The sequence below is a fragment of the Helianthus annuus genome, chromosome 16 (assembly GCF_002127325.2).
Source record: "Helianthus annuus cultivar XRQ/B chromosome 16, HanXRQr2.0-SUNRISE, whole genome shotgun sequence".
In the NCBI taxonomy this organism is placed as follows: domain Eukaryota; kingdom Viridiplantae; phylum Streptophyta; class Magnoliopsida; order Asterales; family Asteraceae; genus Helianthus; species Helianthus annuus.
In genome coordinates, this window is record NC_035448.2 from 154,171,701 (window position 1) to 154,189,416 (window position 17,716).

Here is a 17,716-nt window from a genome sequence, read left to right on the forward strand (position 1 = left end):
TTTCCTCCGACTTCTTTCCTGTGATGAGGTCCTCCCTTTCTTTTGAAGACATTTGTTTGAGGGCCGTCATGAATGTTTCCAGGGGGCCACCGTTGTTGTTCTTGTTTTGGAGGTCTGTTCCTTCTTGGTTGGAGGATGTGTCAAAAGACAGCCTAGCCCTAAGGCTGTCAAGCTTTTCTTGTCTTTTTAAATCTTCAAGACACTTTGTTAACTTTTCTCTGTGCATGGCCACAAAGTCTAGAGTGATGTGCTCCGTTCCTTCTGGGTTTTCCACCTGGTTCTCGTTTCCTTCTTCATGGGTTATGTCTTCCACAGTGACCCTATCCAGATCATTCTGTGCCGTCTGGGTGATACGTGAGCTGGGTGGGGTTGCCATGTTGTCGTTGGTGAGATAAGCTGCTCTTAACGTCGGATTTTGATGTGGGAATACCGGACAGGCTGATGTCCCACGGATGGCGCCAATTTCGAATACCCAACTCCCGGATGATGTTAGATGGATCTTCGCTGACGTCGAGAGCCTTTATCTCCGTTACTACAAAAGAACAAACAGTTAGCCTCGCCACGGAGGACCCCGGAGGGGGGATCCGTGACCAAGCTCCGGCGTGAGAGTAAGTAAACTTGCCGGAAAGATAGAGGAGCTTATTCCGATGAGTGTGTCACCGGAATATTTCCTCGTAGGTGTGAATCAAACGAATGGAATGTATGTGCGTAATAAATAAGAATATTGGTCGGAAATAAATACCCAGCCCATACCTTATGTCCTTCATTGTTCTTCTTATATAATATCCAGCCCTTATCTAGCATGTGGGATATTTTACTTAGATGATCCAACGAATCCGGTGAGTCCTCGAGGGGTGCAGACACGTGTTTGACCCCTAACGGTAAGATGATCTTCTCATTTAATGCCTAGCCGGAAAGTACATGTGCCAGCCGAGATCCTCTTCTTATCAATATTAAATGAAGCCTGCATTCTCTGCTTGTGGTTTTCCCGCCTTTGACAAAGGGAGAGAAACCTTAATGGGTAAGATAACTCTATTACGTGGGCTTTCGTATAATTGGGCCTTCGTGAGGATAATCCAGAGCGGGTAAAATAGGCCTTCCCACTGACCCGTCGTCACTAATGAAATTAGTGGTGGCACATAGCACTTAAGCCATGATCTTTAGTGTTGAATTTAAAGATATAACATCCACAAATATCGTTATCTTCTTCTCTTTGTTTTATGAAACGTGTATAAAAGTAATTTAACTTTTGATAGTGACATCACTCGTTATTTATACATACGTGAATCCCTTTAGGCTTTATTATTGAAGGAACATTTTGTTGAGAGCGTCTACTCACTAGTCATAGCATAATCAAATTTCTCATGACATTGTTAAGTGTTATTTCCGGCAATACAAAAAATCTAGTAATTTTTAGACGGTATGAACTTCATATAAGTTGTCGGTACGTGTTGAAATGAGGATCTTATGTAGAGTATTGTTCGCAGTGTCACATTCTATTTGAAATCTAATATAATGATCAATAAATCTGAATCCAAGGTTTTTTTTTTTTTTTTTTTTTTTTTTGTGTATTTACCTCTTACTTTTTGTTGGTGCACTAGTTTTTCTTTTTGTTACTTGTGAGAAATGGCATTTGCCCTTATTGAATTTTGTACAAGAAAAACCTCTGTCCTCTGATTCAATAATGGCATTAAAATCCAATTCCAAAAGTCTATTAAACTTTGTATTTTCTGCATAACTCACAAACACACCTTTCAAAACTTTAGGTCATAGCTTTGTCATTTTAGGAAAAGATACTCCATAATAAGCAAAATAACCCCAAACTCTAAAATAGTTTATATTTGAATTCCCACATTTCAACATTTTGTAAGGAGTTTTCTTTAGGTTCTTTGACATAACTTGATTACTAACACGACATGTGTTGTGCTTCATGTCACAAGGTCATTAGGTCAATTTGAATTGGCCAACATGGCAATAGCCTTGCAAAAGCTCGCTCGTTTTTTTAGCCACCTGTTTTAACAAGGTGTATATGCTTGATTTGATAAAGCAATAGAAAAAGACAAAAAGAAATCTTTAAGAACGATCCCAATAAGGAGTTAATAGTCGGGGGAAGGAGGATGACGACACATGAGTTTGATTGGACATCCATTAGCGCTGAAGATGCATTCCTTCGAGATATGCATTCCTTTGAGATATGGTTTCCTTCAAGATATTGGTGCAGTCAACCTCTCACTTCGTGTTTGTAGTTAAAAAGGGGGAAATACGAAATTCTTAGCTTACTAGCAGCTTCTCTTTCATAACTAATCTAACTTTCCGTATCTACATCTATAGTTCTAAACTAATTTTGACTTATGGTTCATAGCGACTCATTGTCTAAAACATATAAGTAGTATATAGTGAGGAAACTTTGTGTTAGCTTGTGTATTGTATGAGTTTAGACTAAGTGTAGAATGAGTTCCAATCAACAGAATTTCTACATTCAGTTTGTACAATTGATAACCTTTAACATGTAATTTTGAGTCTTTTTAAAAGAATTTAAAGAGATCAAAGTATATCATGAAGGTAAGTAGAGAGGGGGTATATACCTATGGAGAGTATAAGATGGATAAGGTGAGGTGGGGTTTAAGGGGAACAAAGAAGACTACAAACAAAATTGTCCTAAAGCAAAGGAAACCCATGTTTCTTTCATGTGAGGATTGTCCCCCTACCCCCACTCCATGTGCCCATTTAACCAATTAAACTCAACCTTCCCTACTTGTTTCTATGTGTTTATCTACTAAGATTGGGACCCAATTTACCCTTTTCCCCTTTTCAAAATTTGAGCCTTTTTTCACATCCTCAAAAGTTGTGACTTTATGCAATCACTTTCCAGCCACTTCATCAAACTATACATGCATGTTGATATATCTATTCAGAGTAATGGCATGTTTTCTAATTAATGTTTAACGCATTTATTTGAATTTTTCATTTTTTGGTATTTTCATCTTTACCTTTATATTATGTTTTAATTTGATAGAGACATGTGTATCATTTTTTTCATCTGTTTATATATGCATAAAGCATATGCAAACATATGTTTATTCGATTAAATCTTTTTAAGAAATTGAAACATACCAAGGTTTAATTTATAAAGATAAAATATGTTTTAATTTGTTAAAAAAAATATGTGGATTTTACTAGTGTCGCCAAACTTCAAATATGATTGTAAGTTGCGACTGTTTAGAGTAAAAGAAGAAAGAACGGAGAGAAAGATGACTTATGCTGATATCTTAGTTTGGAGTAAAGTTTTTGTTTTATGTGAATAAGTTTGTTATTTTAAACAAATGTTTATGCCAAGAAAACAAGTAATAAGGTTAAAACTTAAAAGTGTTGTTTCACATTGATAGAATTATAAATGTCAAAATGATTAAATAAATTGAATCCTTTATGTATAAAAAACAACTAAAACATTAAAATAACTTAATTAATGTGCACTATATATATTTTTTAATATAAATTGTAATTTTAAATTTATTAATACACCGTAACATATACCTTTGGGGTATATATTATACAAGCATTATTAAATATCATATGTTATTGTCTTTGTATTTAATTGCTCAATTATTTATAAAATCTAAGTTTTGGATTATTTATTTTTGATATTATGTTGCCATTTGGTGATGCATGTGTTGGCATTCGTTAGTTTTCTCCCCAAGATGCTAACAATGTCAATATGATTATAGGCATTTATCCTCAAAATGTTTTATAATTTAGGTATATAATAATAGGTAGAGGATCCTGTAAAAAGTGCTCAAAGTGTAAGAAGTGTGAGAAGTGTATTATAACACTATATATAATACTATATAACACCATATAAATACCGTATAACAATATGTAACATCATATAATACCATATAACACTATGTAACACTATATATCATTATATAACAAATATAACACTATATGTTGTCTGATAGCATGTCTATGATAGAAGTATAGTGTTATATTTGTTATATAATGATATATAGTGTTACATAGTGTTATATGGTATTATATGGTGTTACATATTGTTATACGGTGTTTATATGGTGTTATATAGTATTATATATAGTGTTATAATACACTTCTTACACTTCTTACACTTTAGGCCCTTTTTACACTATCCTTACCCTATAATAATAATAATAATAATAATAATAATAATAATAATAATAATAATAATAATAATAATAATAATAATAATAATAATAATAATAATAATAATCCAAGCATGAGCAGTAGTGTTTTTTGGATGTTAAACATAAGAAAACAAATATATAATTTTTAGGGGGCAAACACACACATTCTTTGAAATTGACTAACAGAATCTAACTATTGTCCATTTTGTGAGACTCGAACTCGTATCACATGGATAGAGGTAAAACTGGTGCCACTAGGCCAAGATGCAAAGGTCAAAAATAGGGATGAGCTCAGTACCGTCCGGTACCAAACCGGTACCGAAAATCCCCAAAAATGGGTACCGGTACCGAATATACCCGGTTCGGTACCGGTATTTGAGGGTAAAAACCGGCACCGAACCTGATTTGCTCATCCCTAGTCAAAAATCCCAATTATAATTAGTAACTTTTCATAATTGGACCCTGGTCAAATTAAGAACCTACTATATAACCGGTCTGGTTGAGGCTATATAAAGCATCTCCAATTTGAACCGACATATAGTGGTCGGTCTAGTTGAGCCAACGAAAGGATATGATGTTTAGTGTTTAGATATGATTTCATATTTTCTTTGTGTTAACTTCATATCTGTTAGCAATGTAAATCCACATCAAAAGATAAATGTATTCATATTTTGTTTTAAATTATATAATATATGATGATGGACTAATTTATAAAACTATATATTGCTAGGATATACAAAACAAAAATAAAGCACTATTTTTTCAATCATAGACAATTTAATAGAAATATAGTATATAAGTGTAACAAATTGACTATAACCTTTAAAAGCACGTAAAGGACACACAATTCGACTTTTATCCTCAAATATGAAAATTGCCATGTTATTTTATTTATGAGCTATTTATTAAAAATATATCTATACTATATAATAAAAGAAACCTGATTTGGTACACATGTCATTCATTGGAGTCCTCTGTTTTTTTAATTAAAAAATAATTATATAATTAAATTTAATATAAATTTAAACAACTCATACAAAAGATAATACGGTATTTTGAAATCATCATCAGATTTCATATAGTTTATCCAAACATATGAATTGAATATATAATCATATTCATATAACTGAATATAACGAAAACTTTATATACACGGTAATGTAACTGTTTAATATGTTATTGTTCTTTCAAAAACCAATTATAATACTCTTAATTTAATTTAATATATCTTAAAACTATATTTATACGACAATAAAAATTAATTTTTATTTAATATTGATGTAAATATTTTAATATATTCTTAAAATTATTATTACTAATCTATACTATATAATAAAAGAAAGCATCTTTTGGACACGTATCATTCATTGAAAGTATCCTTAAATCTATACTTATCTTATATTAATTACAATATTAAATCTTATCATATTTTAATAAAATATTATCTTTAAATCTAAATTGTTAATTTAATATATTTTTAAAACAAATATCTCTCCTTCCTACTTATCTTATATTAAATATATAAATAATAAATTAATATTAAATGTTATCCTAATTTATTAAAAATATATTTTTTATTATTTGGTATACACAATTATATTTATTCAACTCGTGTAAAACACGGGGTTTTTAAAAATATAATTTATTTATTATTTACTATACAAAGTTAACCCGTGTAACACACGAAGTTTTTAAAAATATAATTTTTTTTATTATTTGCTATGTAAAATTAGATTTAAGGATATAATTTTTTTATTATTTGGTAGATTTTTCAACCCGATTACACACGGGTTTTTTTAAAGATATGACATTTTTAGTATTTAATATACAAAATTACATTTATTTAATCTGTGTAATACGCATGATATTTAAAGATATAACTCTTTTTAGATCTATTAAACACGTGTAATAAACGGGGTTTTTAAGGATGTAATTTTTTATTATTTGGTAGATTTATTCAACCCGATTATACACATGTTTTTTAAAGATACGATGTTTTTAGTATTCAGTATACAAAATTAAATTTATTTAATATGTGTAATACACATGGTTTTAAAGATATAACTTTTTTGTATTATTTAATATATAAAATTACATTTACTTAACCCGTACAATATACGGGGTTCATAAAAATATAACTTTTTATTATTTAATATATAAAATTACATTTAATCAACCCGTGTAGTACACGGGGTTCTAACCTAGTTTTTATTATATATAAAAAGATTGATGGTTGAAATTTATTTAAATTCCTTGAGAGTTTAAACACAACATCTCTCATAATATAATATGGGTAGAAACATTCCAAAGTTTAAATGCCACTTTATGGATCTTGTGAAAAGCATGTCTTCACCTCAAAGGTTGAAGAAAGTCAACCGAGAAAAGTGAGTTTAGTCAAAGAAAATTCCCAGAAATACAAGTTTTTGTTTGGGCTTGGGCTTGGGCCTGTTACTATGTAGGCTTTTTAATAAATAAATAGATATCATTCTTGTAAAATATATAGCTTTTTCCTCCTATAACCAATGTTGTAGGAGGCGCTAGACGCTAGTCGGGCGGTAAGGTACCGCCTATGGATTAATCGGTATTAATCGGATTGGACTTTTTAAGTATAATTTTACAAATTTATATATATATATATATATATATATATATATATATATATATATATATATATATATATATAGAGAGAGAGAGAGAGAGAAAGGTTAACGTACAAAACTGCTTAACGTACGTTAACGTACGCGACGAAAAACAACATGCGTGATTAAGTTTATAACGTGCGTGATTATATATTTGATCAAAATCCCATGCGTGATTACACACATGTATGCGTGATTATATCCAAGTTGCTGAAAGCGTGATTAGGTTTTATCAGTTTTGTACGTGCGTGATTTTCATATTAACGTGCGTAAATTTGTCGCGTACGTTAACGTACGTTAAGCCGTGAAGTACATTATACTTGTTCTATATATATATATATATATATATATATATATATATATATATATAGATAACTTTATACTTTTTATTAATAAATTTACAAGTTTAGGAGATAACTTATACTTTTTATTAATAAATTTTAAAGTTTAGGAACTATATGTAAACTAGTGAAAGATAGAGGGGGTTAAATGTTAAAATATCTAAACTTAAATGTTAAAATAGGTTTATAACTAAAATTTGGGCTTTAAACCATAGGCCAGGTTTCAAAAATTGGGTTTTTTGGGTCAAAAAACATGGGCCCGATTAGTCCGATTTTTACCGATTTTGTCCGACTTTTACTGACTTTGATCAATTTTGACCATAACCGATTTTTTTGACCGACTAGCTTAAATTTAGGCAGTAACCCACCGACTAGCGCCTAGGTGCCGATTAATCGGCCAGCTAGGCCGATTTCTGCAACATTGCCTATAACAACAGTTTAAAACAAGTGTACATACAAATTATCACTCTCAATGCTACTTAAATTGAAAGGATTTAGTATTGGTTATGCATCTAAAATTTACTAGTGGGAACCCACGCGTTACGGCGGAAGCTCCGTACATATGTAAAAGAGATTATATTGGACATGACTCACATTTGAACACGGTATATTGAAATAAGTTTCAAAAATCTAAAGTCGAACCCCGATTGCAAATATAATAAGCTAATTTATGAGGTTTTGAAAACAAAAATAGAATAAAAGTAAAAATATAATTTAAACATTTTGAGTGAGAAATCAAAGTGGGTGAAGCTTTAGCGACTTGGCTGTGAAAATGTATGTTATCATCAACGCTATGACCTGAAAAATGCAAAGGTGTTAACAATCAATCGGAAGAGATATGGCAATCCACATCGATATCAAATCATGGCCATTGGGGACTGCCGATAACTAATTAGCAACATAACATATTAACAGGAGGGATCAAAGGAAGATAAATCCACCGAAGGCTACAAATCTATCGGTTGCAATTGCAATGCGAGAAAAATAGTAGGTCCTCTCGCATTTCATCCGGATTGGCCCACCAAGAGTCAATCATCACCCATTTGAAATTTAAGATTTGACCTAGAGTGAGATTTTTATAATAATACTTACTACTGATGAAAAACACTATTAAACATGCTTCAGAGTTTGGATGATATTCCTAGTGAAAATTGTGGTTATGGTGAATTTGGAGGTAAAATTCCAGTTTTGCCCACATCAAACATATCATGAAATAGTATAGATTAGCAAACTTGCTAGTTAAAAATAAAAATAAACTGTTTTTTTCAGCATTTTTCCAAATAAACAAAGTTAAAGTTTTACTGCAGATGTGAATCATACAAAGTAAAACAATAGTAAATCAAAGCTTATACAATATCACATTCAATAAGCCACAAAATTTGCATCTTCGTATTTCTCACTATCCAAAGTTTTGATGCATCATTCCATAATTCCATATACATCAACTACAATAACTGTCAAGATTAAAAGCCAAAAACCTTCGAAACCGAGTTGCCAAATTAACAAAAAATGGGGTCCACCAACGCTTAAAGACTAGTCCGAATCCGCTATTTCCCCTTCCTCCAATTCCTCTTCAATATCTCCAAGTTTACTATCTTCTTTTGATGGCAAATCGTCACACAAACCATCAAAATCAAGAAAATCATCAGGGTTTGTTTCCGAGATGAGACTGGAATAAACATCAACCAACTCGGGTTCAAAGTCAAAATTCATCAAATCCGAGAGCACGTTATCATTGCATGTTGAATCAAGAGACTTGTCAATAACATTAGCCCCTTCGTCTTTTGTCTCTGTTTTGCTGTTTGATTTATCCGTCAAATCCAAAACATGAGGCTCTGCAGAGTTGTGATCTTTGACTTCTTCTTCTTTGAAGAACACGCCTTTCGGGTCAACGTCGGGTCGACTATCATTGACCGGAGACTTGTCATTAACATTAGCCCTTTCGTCTTTTGTCTCTGTTTTGCTGTTTGATTTATCCGTCAAATCCAAAACAAGAGGCTCTGTGGAGTCGTGATCTTTGATTTCTTCTTTGAATAACACGCCCTTCGGGTCAACGTCGGGTTGACTATCATTGACCGGAGACTTGTCAATAACATTAGCCCCTTCGTCTTTTGTCTCTGTTTTGCTGTTTGATTTATCCGTCAAATCCAAAACATGAGGCTCTGCGGAGTCGTGATCTTTGATTTCTTCTTTTTTGAAGAACACGCCTTTTGGGTCAACGTCGGGTTGACTATCATTGACCGGAGACTTGTCAATAACATTAGCCCCTTCGTCTCTTGTCTCTGTTTTGCTGTTTGATTTGTCCATCAAATCCAAAACACGAGGCTCTGCGGAGTCGTGATCTTTGATTTCTTCTTCTTTGAAGAACACGCCTTTCGGGCCAACGTCGGGTTGACTGTCATTGACCAGAGACTTGTCAATAACATTAGCCCCGTCGTCTTTTGTTTCTGTTTTGCTGTTTGATTTGTCCGTCAAATCCAAAACAAGAGGCTCTTCGGAGTCGTGATCTTTGATTACTTCTTCTTTGAAAAACACGCCTTTCGGGTCAACGTCGGGTTGACTATCATTGACCGGGTCAGTCTTGGGCTGCACTTGTTGACTGACTATTGGTTTCAGTACTTGGACATCAGGGCTATGTGACGGAAGGAAAACGTGAATAACAGGATACTCTATTATAACTAAATTGTCTAATTGTTTGCGTATGGGGGCATTTATGTCCAATTCACGAACGGGTGATCTTGGATTCTACATTTAAATATTACAATTGGTCAATCTCGTATAAAAAAAAAAAAAAAAATTTAACAAAAGACGACGATAACAATATAAAAAAGGATTAAGAATTTTTTATAGAAACCTTTGGGTATTTGCTAATATAAAATTTGAGAGATTCCACGGGCTCAAGATAAAACGGCTTCAATGGATGATTTGTTGGACCAGGTTTTAAGTGTTTCTGAATAACCGAACAGAGATTCGAGTTTTCATTAACTCTGAAATAGCATAAGTACTAATTGTTAGAAAGTAAACGACAGTTTAAATTGAATACAATATGCAGCAACAAGAGTATTTATAATTTATATAGTGAATAAGCTTACCCATGGTCAATTAACTTAATATCCGTTGAATGAAAGCGCCATTCAATTGTCCAATAGAAGACTTTCCACCTGTAAACAAAATCAATTTCGATTTATACGCTGATTTACGATAACTTGTTTAAAAAATTAGAGTAAAATGCCATTTTCGTCCCTGTGGTTTGGCCAGTTTTGCGACTTTCGTCCAAAGGTTTGTTTTTCCACATCTGGATCCAAAAGGTTTGAAATCTTGCTATTTTCATCTGGCTTGTTAACTCCATCCATTTTTCTTTATTAAGTCAAGGGTATTTCCGTCTTTTTTTGTTAACTTAAAGGGCAATTCGGTCTTTTTCACTTTATGTAAAAAGACCGAAACCCCTAAGAAAGACTGAATTGCCCTTTAAGTTAACAAAAAAGACAGAAATACCCTTGACTTAACAGAGAAAAATGGATGGAGTTAACGAGCCGGATGAAAACGGCAAGATTTCAAACCTTTTGGATCCGGATGCGGAAAAACAAACCTTTGGACGAAAGTCCCAAACCTGGCCATACCTCAGGGACGGGAATGGCATTTTACTCAAATAATTATAAATAAAGTTTTATGTATAAGTATGAGCACTGATGTAAAAAGAGGGTAACCTGTTGTTAAAAGAAGTCTTGTTGGTTTGTCTCTTTGACATTCCAGTTGGCAAAAAGAACAATTTAAATCTCCGACTCCTAGCACCATTTATCAAGCTTTTAAGGTGCAACGGAATCCCGTAGTCACTCCCACATAGACTTACTCTCCTTCTCTTGGCGGAATCAGCTATTCTTTTCACATCCTCAAGCATATTGTAATCTGAACGTGAATAAACAAGAATTACAACCATTGTGCCTAACAATATTTCAACTGACGGAAAATAATGTTGTATATTTGCAACACAAACTAGGCCTAACAATATTTCAACTTGTGCGACATTTCTCCTTCAAATTATTATTTTCAAAAACATGTTAATGAAATAACTTTGAGTAAACTTCCGTTTTGCTCCCTGTGGTTTGGTCACTTTAACGGTTTTACCCCAAACCTTTAAAAATAGCCATTTTCCTCCAATAGTTTGCTATGGTTTTTCCATTTTGCTCCCCGCCTCTAACTCCATCCAAATTGTCTGTTTTTCCATTTTGCTCACTATTGGAGGAAAATGGCTATTTTTAAAGGTTTGGGGCAAAACCGTTAAAGTGACCAAACCACAGGGAGCAAAACGGAAGTTTACTCAATAACTTTTAAGTCAACAGCATCACTAAACCATACATATGCATAATGTTTTTATTAAACGCAAACTTCACATATGAATACATCCATCAAAAAGGGACCAGAAAAGTGAAAACCAAAATTTTGAACGGGCTATACCATATCCCATCTCGAATCTCAAACATCAATACAAATGGCATTTAGATAGCTGCTGAACTACAAAGTAATGAAAAAGAAACAATCTACTTTCCTAACGCCAATCTTGACATTTGTTTGCAACCAAACCCTTGTTCTTGTATATATGCATATATAACACCTATAGCTTGCAAGAGCATTCATTCCACTTAAGTTTAAAAAGAAAAATCATACCCCTACAATGATTGTTTCTGCAATAATCTTGTCCAACTTATTCTAGCAATAACCGAGCACAAACCCACTCTATCACGGTTTTTACGCTTCTTTATCAAATAAGTTGGATTCAAAATGTTAAACACAAAGGTCAAGAAAATTTGATACAACAAATTAGGGGTGTTCATGGTTCGGTTTGAAACCTCAAAACCAGTCTTCGGTTTCGGTTTGATTTACGGTTTATACCTAAAATTAGACCAGACAGTAAAATTCGTATAAATTTTAGTTTTTTTCTAGATATGTGATGTTTTATATAAATAATTAACTAATTATTTTGTACATTTAAGCTTAATTGAATTAGAAAATAAACTTATGAATGGGCTACCTGCACTAATGAACTAACACCTAACTGAACATATCTAGCATCTACCGAACATAGTTATCGATAGCGAATAGCGACAAATGGCGACGAGGTACCTATATGCTACGTAGCGATAGCGACGAAATAGCGCCCGCTATTTTGTGTTTAGCGATAAGGTAGTTAAAAATTTAAGAAATAAAAAATAGCTAATTGTAATTTTATATATATATATATAATGTTAATTTTATACTTTTTATGTATAGATTTTGAAGTTTAAGGATCAAATGTAAATTAGTGATGATAGAGGGGGTTAAATGTTAAAATACACAAACTATTTTTACACTTTTATGTAAATTTTCACAAGTTTTAGGGACTATATGTTAACTAGTGAAAAGATAGAGGGGTTAAAGGTTAAAATTCAAAAAGTTATTTAACCCTAAAAAGCTAAACACACAGACCGCAGCCGCTCTTCTTCTTCTTCTTCTCTTCTTCCTGACTTCCGGTAGGTTTCCGGCAGAAGTTACAGCACCGGAGCCGGAATTCATAGTCGGATTCCCGCTACAATCACGCTATTCAGTCGCTACATATAGATTGCGAGACCTTGGCGCTTCGCTACGAAGCGCGCGATAGCGAACGCTATCTGCGCTATCAATAACTATGCTACCCAATATCATAAACACGCCCGCCTACTTTTTTTGCATCCAAATTTCTCTTACACCAGTAGCTCCCAAATCTCCAGCCTGTCTAATTTCACCGGTGCTATATGTTGTTATTATTATTTATAGAGTTAACTGCCATTTTCGTCCCTATGGTTTGGTGGAAAATGCCACTTTAGTCCAAAAATTTTTTTTTGCGCCAGTTCCGTCCTCAACATTTTTGAAACGTGTCACTTCAGTCCAAAAAGATAACGCCTTGCGCCAGTTCCGTCCTCAACGTTTTTAACGGCGCGTTATCTTTTTGGACTGAAGTGGCACGTTTCAAAAATGTTGAGGACGGAACTGCCGCAATTTTTTTTTTTTTTTTTGATTGAAGTGGCATTTTCCACCAAACCACAGGGACGAAAATGGCAGTTAACTCTTATTTATATTTTGTTCCAAGTTCAATATGCTATCTGAACCAACTTTACCCATAAAGAAATCAATATGACAATATCTTTTCTACATTAGAATGTGAGCTAAGTATAATAATCTTCTTTGGTTCGGTTTTAAATTTAAATTTTAATGGTTCGGTTTCGGTTTTAAACAATAAAAAAACTGTTACTAACAATTTGGCTAAAAACCATCAAAACCAGACCGTGAACACCCCTACAACAAATAAACATTTATAACTATCTTCTTTCAAATTTACTAACTTTTAAAGAAGATAAATATAAATGCTTATTTGTTGTATCAAAATTTCTTGACCCAAACCTGTTTTGATCCGAGTCCGTTCTGACCTAAACAAAACTGAACCTGTTGTAAATCAACCCGTTCTGACTCGGCCCGCCCATTTTGCCAAGCCTAAATATTACTAAATCAAATTGCTTGTTTGGTAATTATACCTCTCTAATCCTTCAATAAGCAAAATTACCAAACACACACCAATCCACGTAACCTAATCCAACTATTGTGTTTAGGGCAATTGGGGTAAACGAAACGAAGTAAGCTCAAATTGAGTTAAATTAAAAAGTGGGTTTTATCAGAAACTTACCAGATAAAAGGAGATTGTCGTCAAATTTAGAAAGGGGAACAAACTCCGTTAGCTGTTGGCGTTTGCCTGTGCATCCAGTGCGTTGCTTGTGAGCTTTGACACAGGGGAGACTGCATGACCGTACGGAGCAACCGGGGCATTTGTACTTGAACTCGTTTGTTTTACATTCGTCGCAGGGTTTAGACGACGGAGATGATGGCTGTGGCGGTTCCATGTGTGGAGAAATGAAGACGCCTCTCTGTTGTTCTACGACGGAGGTTTTGTGAAAATATGGTGACTAGGGTTTATTTTTGAGGTTGGAAATAAGCTGATTCAACCATGAACCCTTCGTGCAATTATTTTTGAGTTAAATGTAATTTTAGTACCCAGGGTTTGAGTCATTTTACAAGTTTAGTTAAAGGGTTTATTTTTCGTATATGAGTCTAAAAATGTTTTGATCGTTGTCATTTTAGTCTACTGAGTTAACTTCATCCATATTTTCTGTTAACGAGAAGGGCAATTCAGTCATTTTATATGTAATTCTGTTAATTAGAATGGCAATTCGGCCATATAAAATTACCGAATTGCCCTGCTCGTTAACAGAAAAAATGGATGAAGTTAACCCAGTGGATTAAAATGGCAACGGTGAAATCTTTTTTGACCCACAGGCAAAAAATAAAACATTTGGACTAAACTGACAAAATGTCCCAAACCAAAAGGACTAAAATGACATTTAACTCATTATCTTTTTTTGTTGACAGATGATGTAACGTCGGTTTTTTAACCGTTTATCTGTGAGTGTTTCCTCTACCAAATAGTTTAGTAGGGGAGGCTTCGGAGCTTGCTCGGAAAAAGCTCATTTAATATGGTTATGTTTGAAACTGACTCAGATAGAAAATGAACCTTGTTCGGCTCGTAACGAGCCGGTCCGGCTTGGTTTAGCTCGCTTAGTCGGATTATTTTACTTGTAATATATTTTATTTTTATAAACGTTATAATATATTACAAAAAATTATTATTATTCACATGTATTTAGAAGTGTAATTTGATATTTATGACATATTTGAAGGTTGATATCATGCCAATGAACTAATAATGTATTTTGTTGAAATTTAAAACTTATTTTGTGGTGTTGAATTGATTTTGGCTTGTAATATATTAGGTTAACTTATTTTGGATATGTTCTTTTGAACTATTGAATAATATTTTAAACTACTGAATTTTGAGGGCCATGTACTAATTTTTCTTATTAAAATCGAGCTGAGCCGAGCCAGCTCAGATTAAAACCAAGTCGAGCCCAAGCTTAAATTTTCAGTTCGGTTTCAAATCCAAATCGAGCCCCAGCTTGACCTGACTCGACTCATGATTCATGAACAACCCTAAGACACCAATAACACCGTAACTGAACAAGCAACCATTTATAAGCTACTAACTCATTTCATAAAATCACTTACATTATTCATCAAACTAGTTTTTTACTATCGCCACGTTGCGGCGAACGTCTTTTGTTGCTTAGTCTGTGTTTACATGTGTTTTGAAATTACTACGAGCGCGTTGCGCACGGAAACTGTTGACAAGAATAAAAAGAAAATATAGAAAAAAAAAAACACTAAAAGATAATCAAAAGAAAATCAACCAAAAAAATTGTATGGTAATAATGTTGTTCGTATGAAACCTGTGGTCAGAGATAAGCAGGTGATACTGGGTACTGGTACCGAATTTCCTGAACCGAAAGATCTGAAGTACCAATTCGGTACGACTTTTGACGTTCCTAGTACCGGCTCGCTATCGTTTCTTACCTTCATATACCGGTACCGTAACTGGTATTTTCGATATCAGTACCGATTCAGTATTGGTTGGCACCGAACTCATCCCTACCCCTGAAACTAAAAAAAGAAAATCATTAAAAGTCGAAGAAAATCAACAAAAAAAAGTTTCACGATACCGTTGTTGTTCGTACGACACCCGTGATTAGGGATGAACAAATGGTACCGGGTAGAAGTACCGAATTTTACGAATTAAAAGATTTTCAAAATCAATTCGATACCGACTTTGGTGTTTTCTGTACCAGGCTGGTGTCGGTTTTTACCTTCATGTACCGATAACCGTATTGGTATTTTCAATACCAGTATCAGTTAACATAAGCTTATCTAATTTAAAAAGTAAAGAATATAATAAAAATAATTAAAAAAACTATATTATTATTAGAGTTAATTACATAGTTAGTCCATGTGGTTTGCACAAAGTAACATACTTAGGTACTAATAGTTTAAAATCATATTCTAGGGTATTAACTTTTCATTTTGTAACGTTTGGAGGTATTAACGTTATTTGTAGGTTTAAAATCACATTTTATTAGTACCTAAGTATGTTATTTTGTGCAAACCACAGGGACTAACTATGTTAATACCCTAGAAGTTAAAACCTCCAAACGTTACAAAATGAAAAGTTAATACCCTAGAAGGTGATTTTAAACTATTAGTATCTAAGTATGTTATTTTGTGCAAAACACAGGGACTAACTATGTAATTAACTCTTTATTATTATAAGCTTTTCTACTTACTGTTCAAATCATTGCTTTGTTAATATACTAGAGTTATGTGCCACCCGCGTTGCGGGGCGCTAAACCGAATATTTCTTAGTTTAATAAGATGTACGTCTTTATTTCGGTTAGTTATACATGCTACTTATAATACGATCTCAAAAAATATACATCGAGTCAACCAATTAAACAAAAACACTACCATAGTTATGATAAAAAAAATAACAAAAAAGATGGCAAGCGTGTAATTTAGAGTTAGGGGCAAAACAATAATTTGTCAGAACCAATTAGCGAGTGGAAGACAACTGTTTGGCCCGAAAAAAAAAAACTAAATTGAGTAAACCAAGTAAAATAAAACACAACCATAGTTTTGCCCAACAAAAAATGATGGTAAGATTGCAATTTTTAGCTGGGATAAATCATAATTTAAAAATGGAGGTGAAATAATACTTTGAAATGAGGGGAAACCCATTTTTTATTTTAAATTGGGGGCAAAATCTTAAATTTTAACTGAGGGCAAGATTGTAATTTTTAGTTGGGGGGCAAAACCAAAATTTTATTTTGAACTGGGGGTGAAATCGTAATTTTATACTTGGAACCAAATAGTAATTTGGTAGGACTCTAGCTGGGGGCAAAGCCATAAGTTTATTTTAAACTGGGGGCAAAATCGTATTTTTTTAACTGAGGGCAAAATCGTAAATTTAGGACGGGGCCAAAACAAAATTTATATTTTGAACCGGGTAAGGTAGTTACATTCAAAGTATCCCTGTGGGAAGAGGTTATCCGATTGGGAGAATTAAGTCCGAAATTGTAACACCCTAACACGCTTTTACTAAAAAGACGCAGCGGAAATTCGTACTATAAAATTTCTTACAATAAAACTATCTTTTGTACATAATTACAAAGTAAAAGCATAACTTGAAACTATCATTTTACATGGTCAAGTATTCCCGTACAATCTATCTTGTGACTCGTCTTCGATCTTCTCTCCTCAATGATCCACGGTGGCTTGTACGACCTACACTTACCATACAATTTCGAGCATTAGTACATAACATGAACGTAACAAGTTTCATACACTCTTACTTTCTACTCCATTATCACTTTGTAACTAGGCATTTCCATCTGAATATCCATTCTTCAAAGAGACTTCATCATTGTACCTGTATTATTGTCCATACTCAAGGTACACTGTTATTTGCATCAATAAACAATCATATTGAAATCGTATGAACATACGTGCTTACCTTTTTGGCATTCGATTATACAAGCATACTAGCATCCGCATACATATATTCATACCTACAGGCTTATGCACCTTCATATATACTTACCTATGTACATATCTACATACTTACACC

General features: G+C 33.2%; 1 protein-coding gene across 1 annotated transcript; it reads right to left on the minus strand.

Moving 5' to 3' along the window:
- Positions 1-8,475: 8,475 nt before the first annotated feature.
- Positions 8,476-14,132, minus strand: LOC110915278. The gene is made up of 5 exons (XM_022159954.2): positions 13,835-14,132; positions 10,848-11,046; positions 10,233-10,301; positions 9,995-10,127; positions 8,476-9,885 (listed from the first exon to the last, which is right to left on the minus strand). The coding sequence occupies exons 1-5, from the start codon at positions 14,046-14,048 to the stop codon at positions 8,674-8,676; spliced, it is 1,827 nt and encodes a 608-aa protein (XP_022015646.1). The 5' UTR covers positions 14,049-14,132; the 3' UTR covers positions 8,476-8,673.
- Between the last annotated feature and the right edge of the window lie 3,584 nt (positions 14,133-17,716).

What these genes read in the sequence shown, in the direction of transcription:
- LOC110915278 (XM_022159954.2), bottom strand. Translation starts at nt 14,048, where the DNA reads ATGGAACCGCCACAGCCATCATCTCCGTCGTCTAAACCCTGCGACGAA. An exon ending in ATTAAGTTAATTGACCATGG is followed by an intron (nt 10,128 to 10,232) that starts GTAAGCTTATTC and finishes ATGCTATTTCAG; the next exon opens with AGTTAATGAAAACTCGAATC. An exon ending in ATATTAGCAAATACCCAAAG is followed by an intron (nt 9,886 to 9,994) that starts GTTTCTATAAAA and finishes ATTTAAATGTAG; the next exon opens with AATCCAAGATCACCCGTTCG.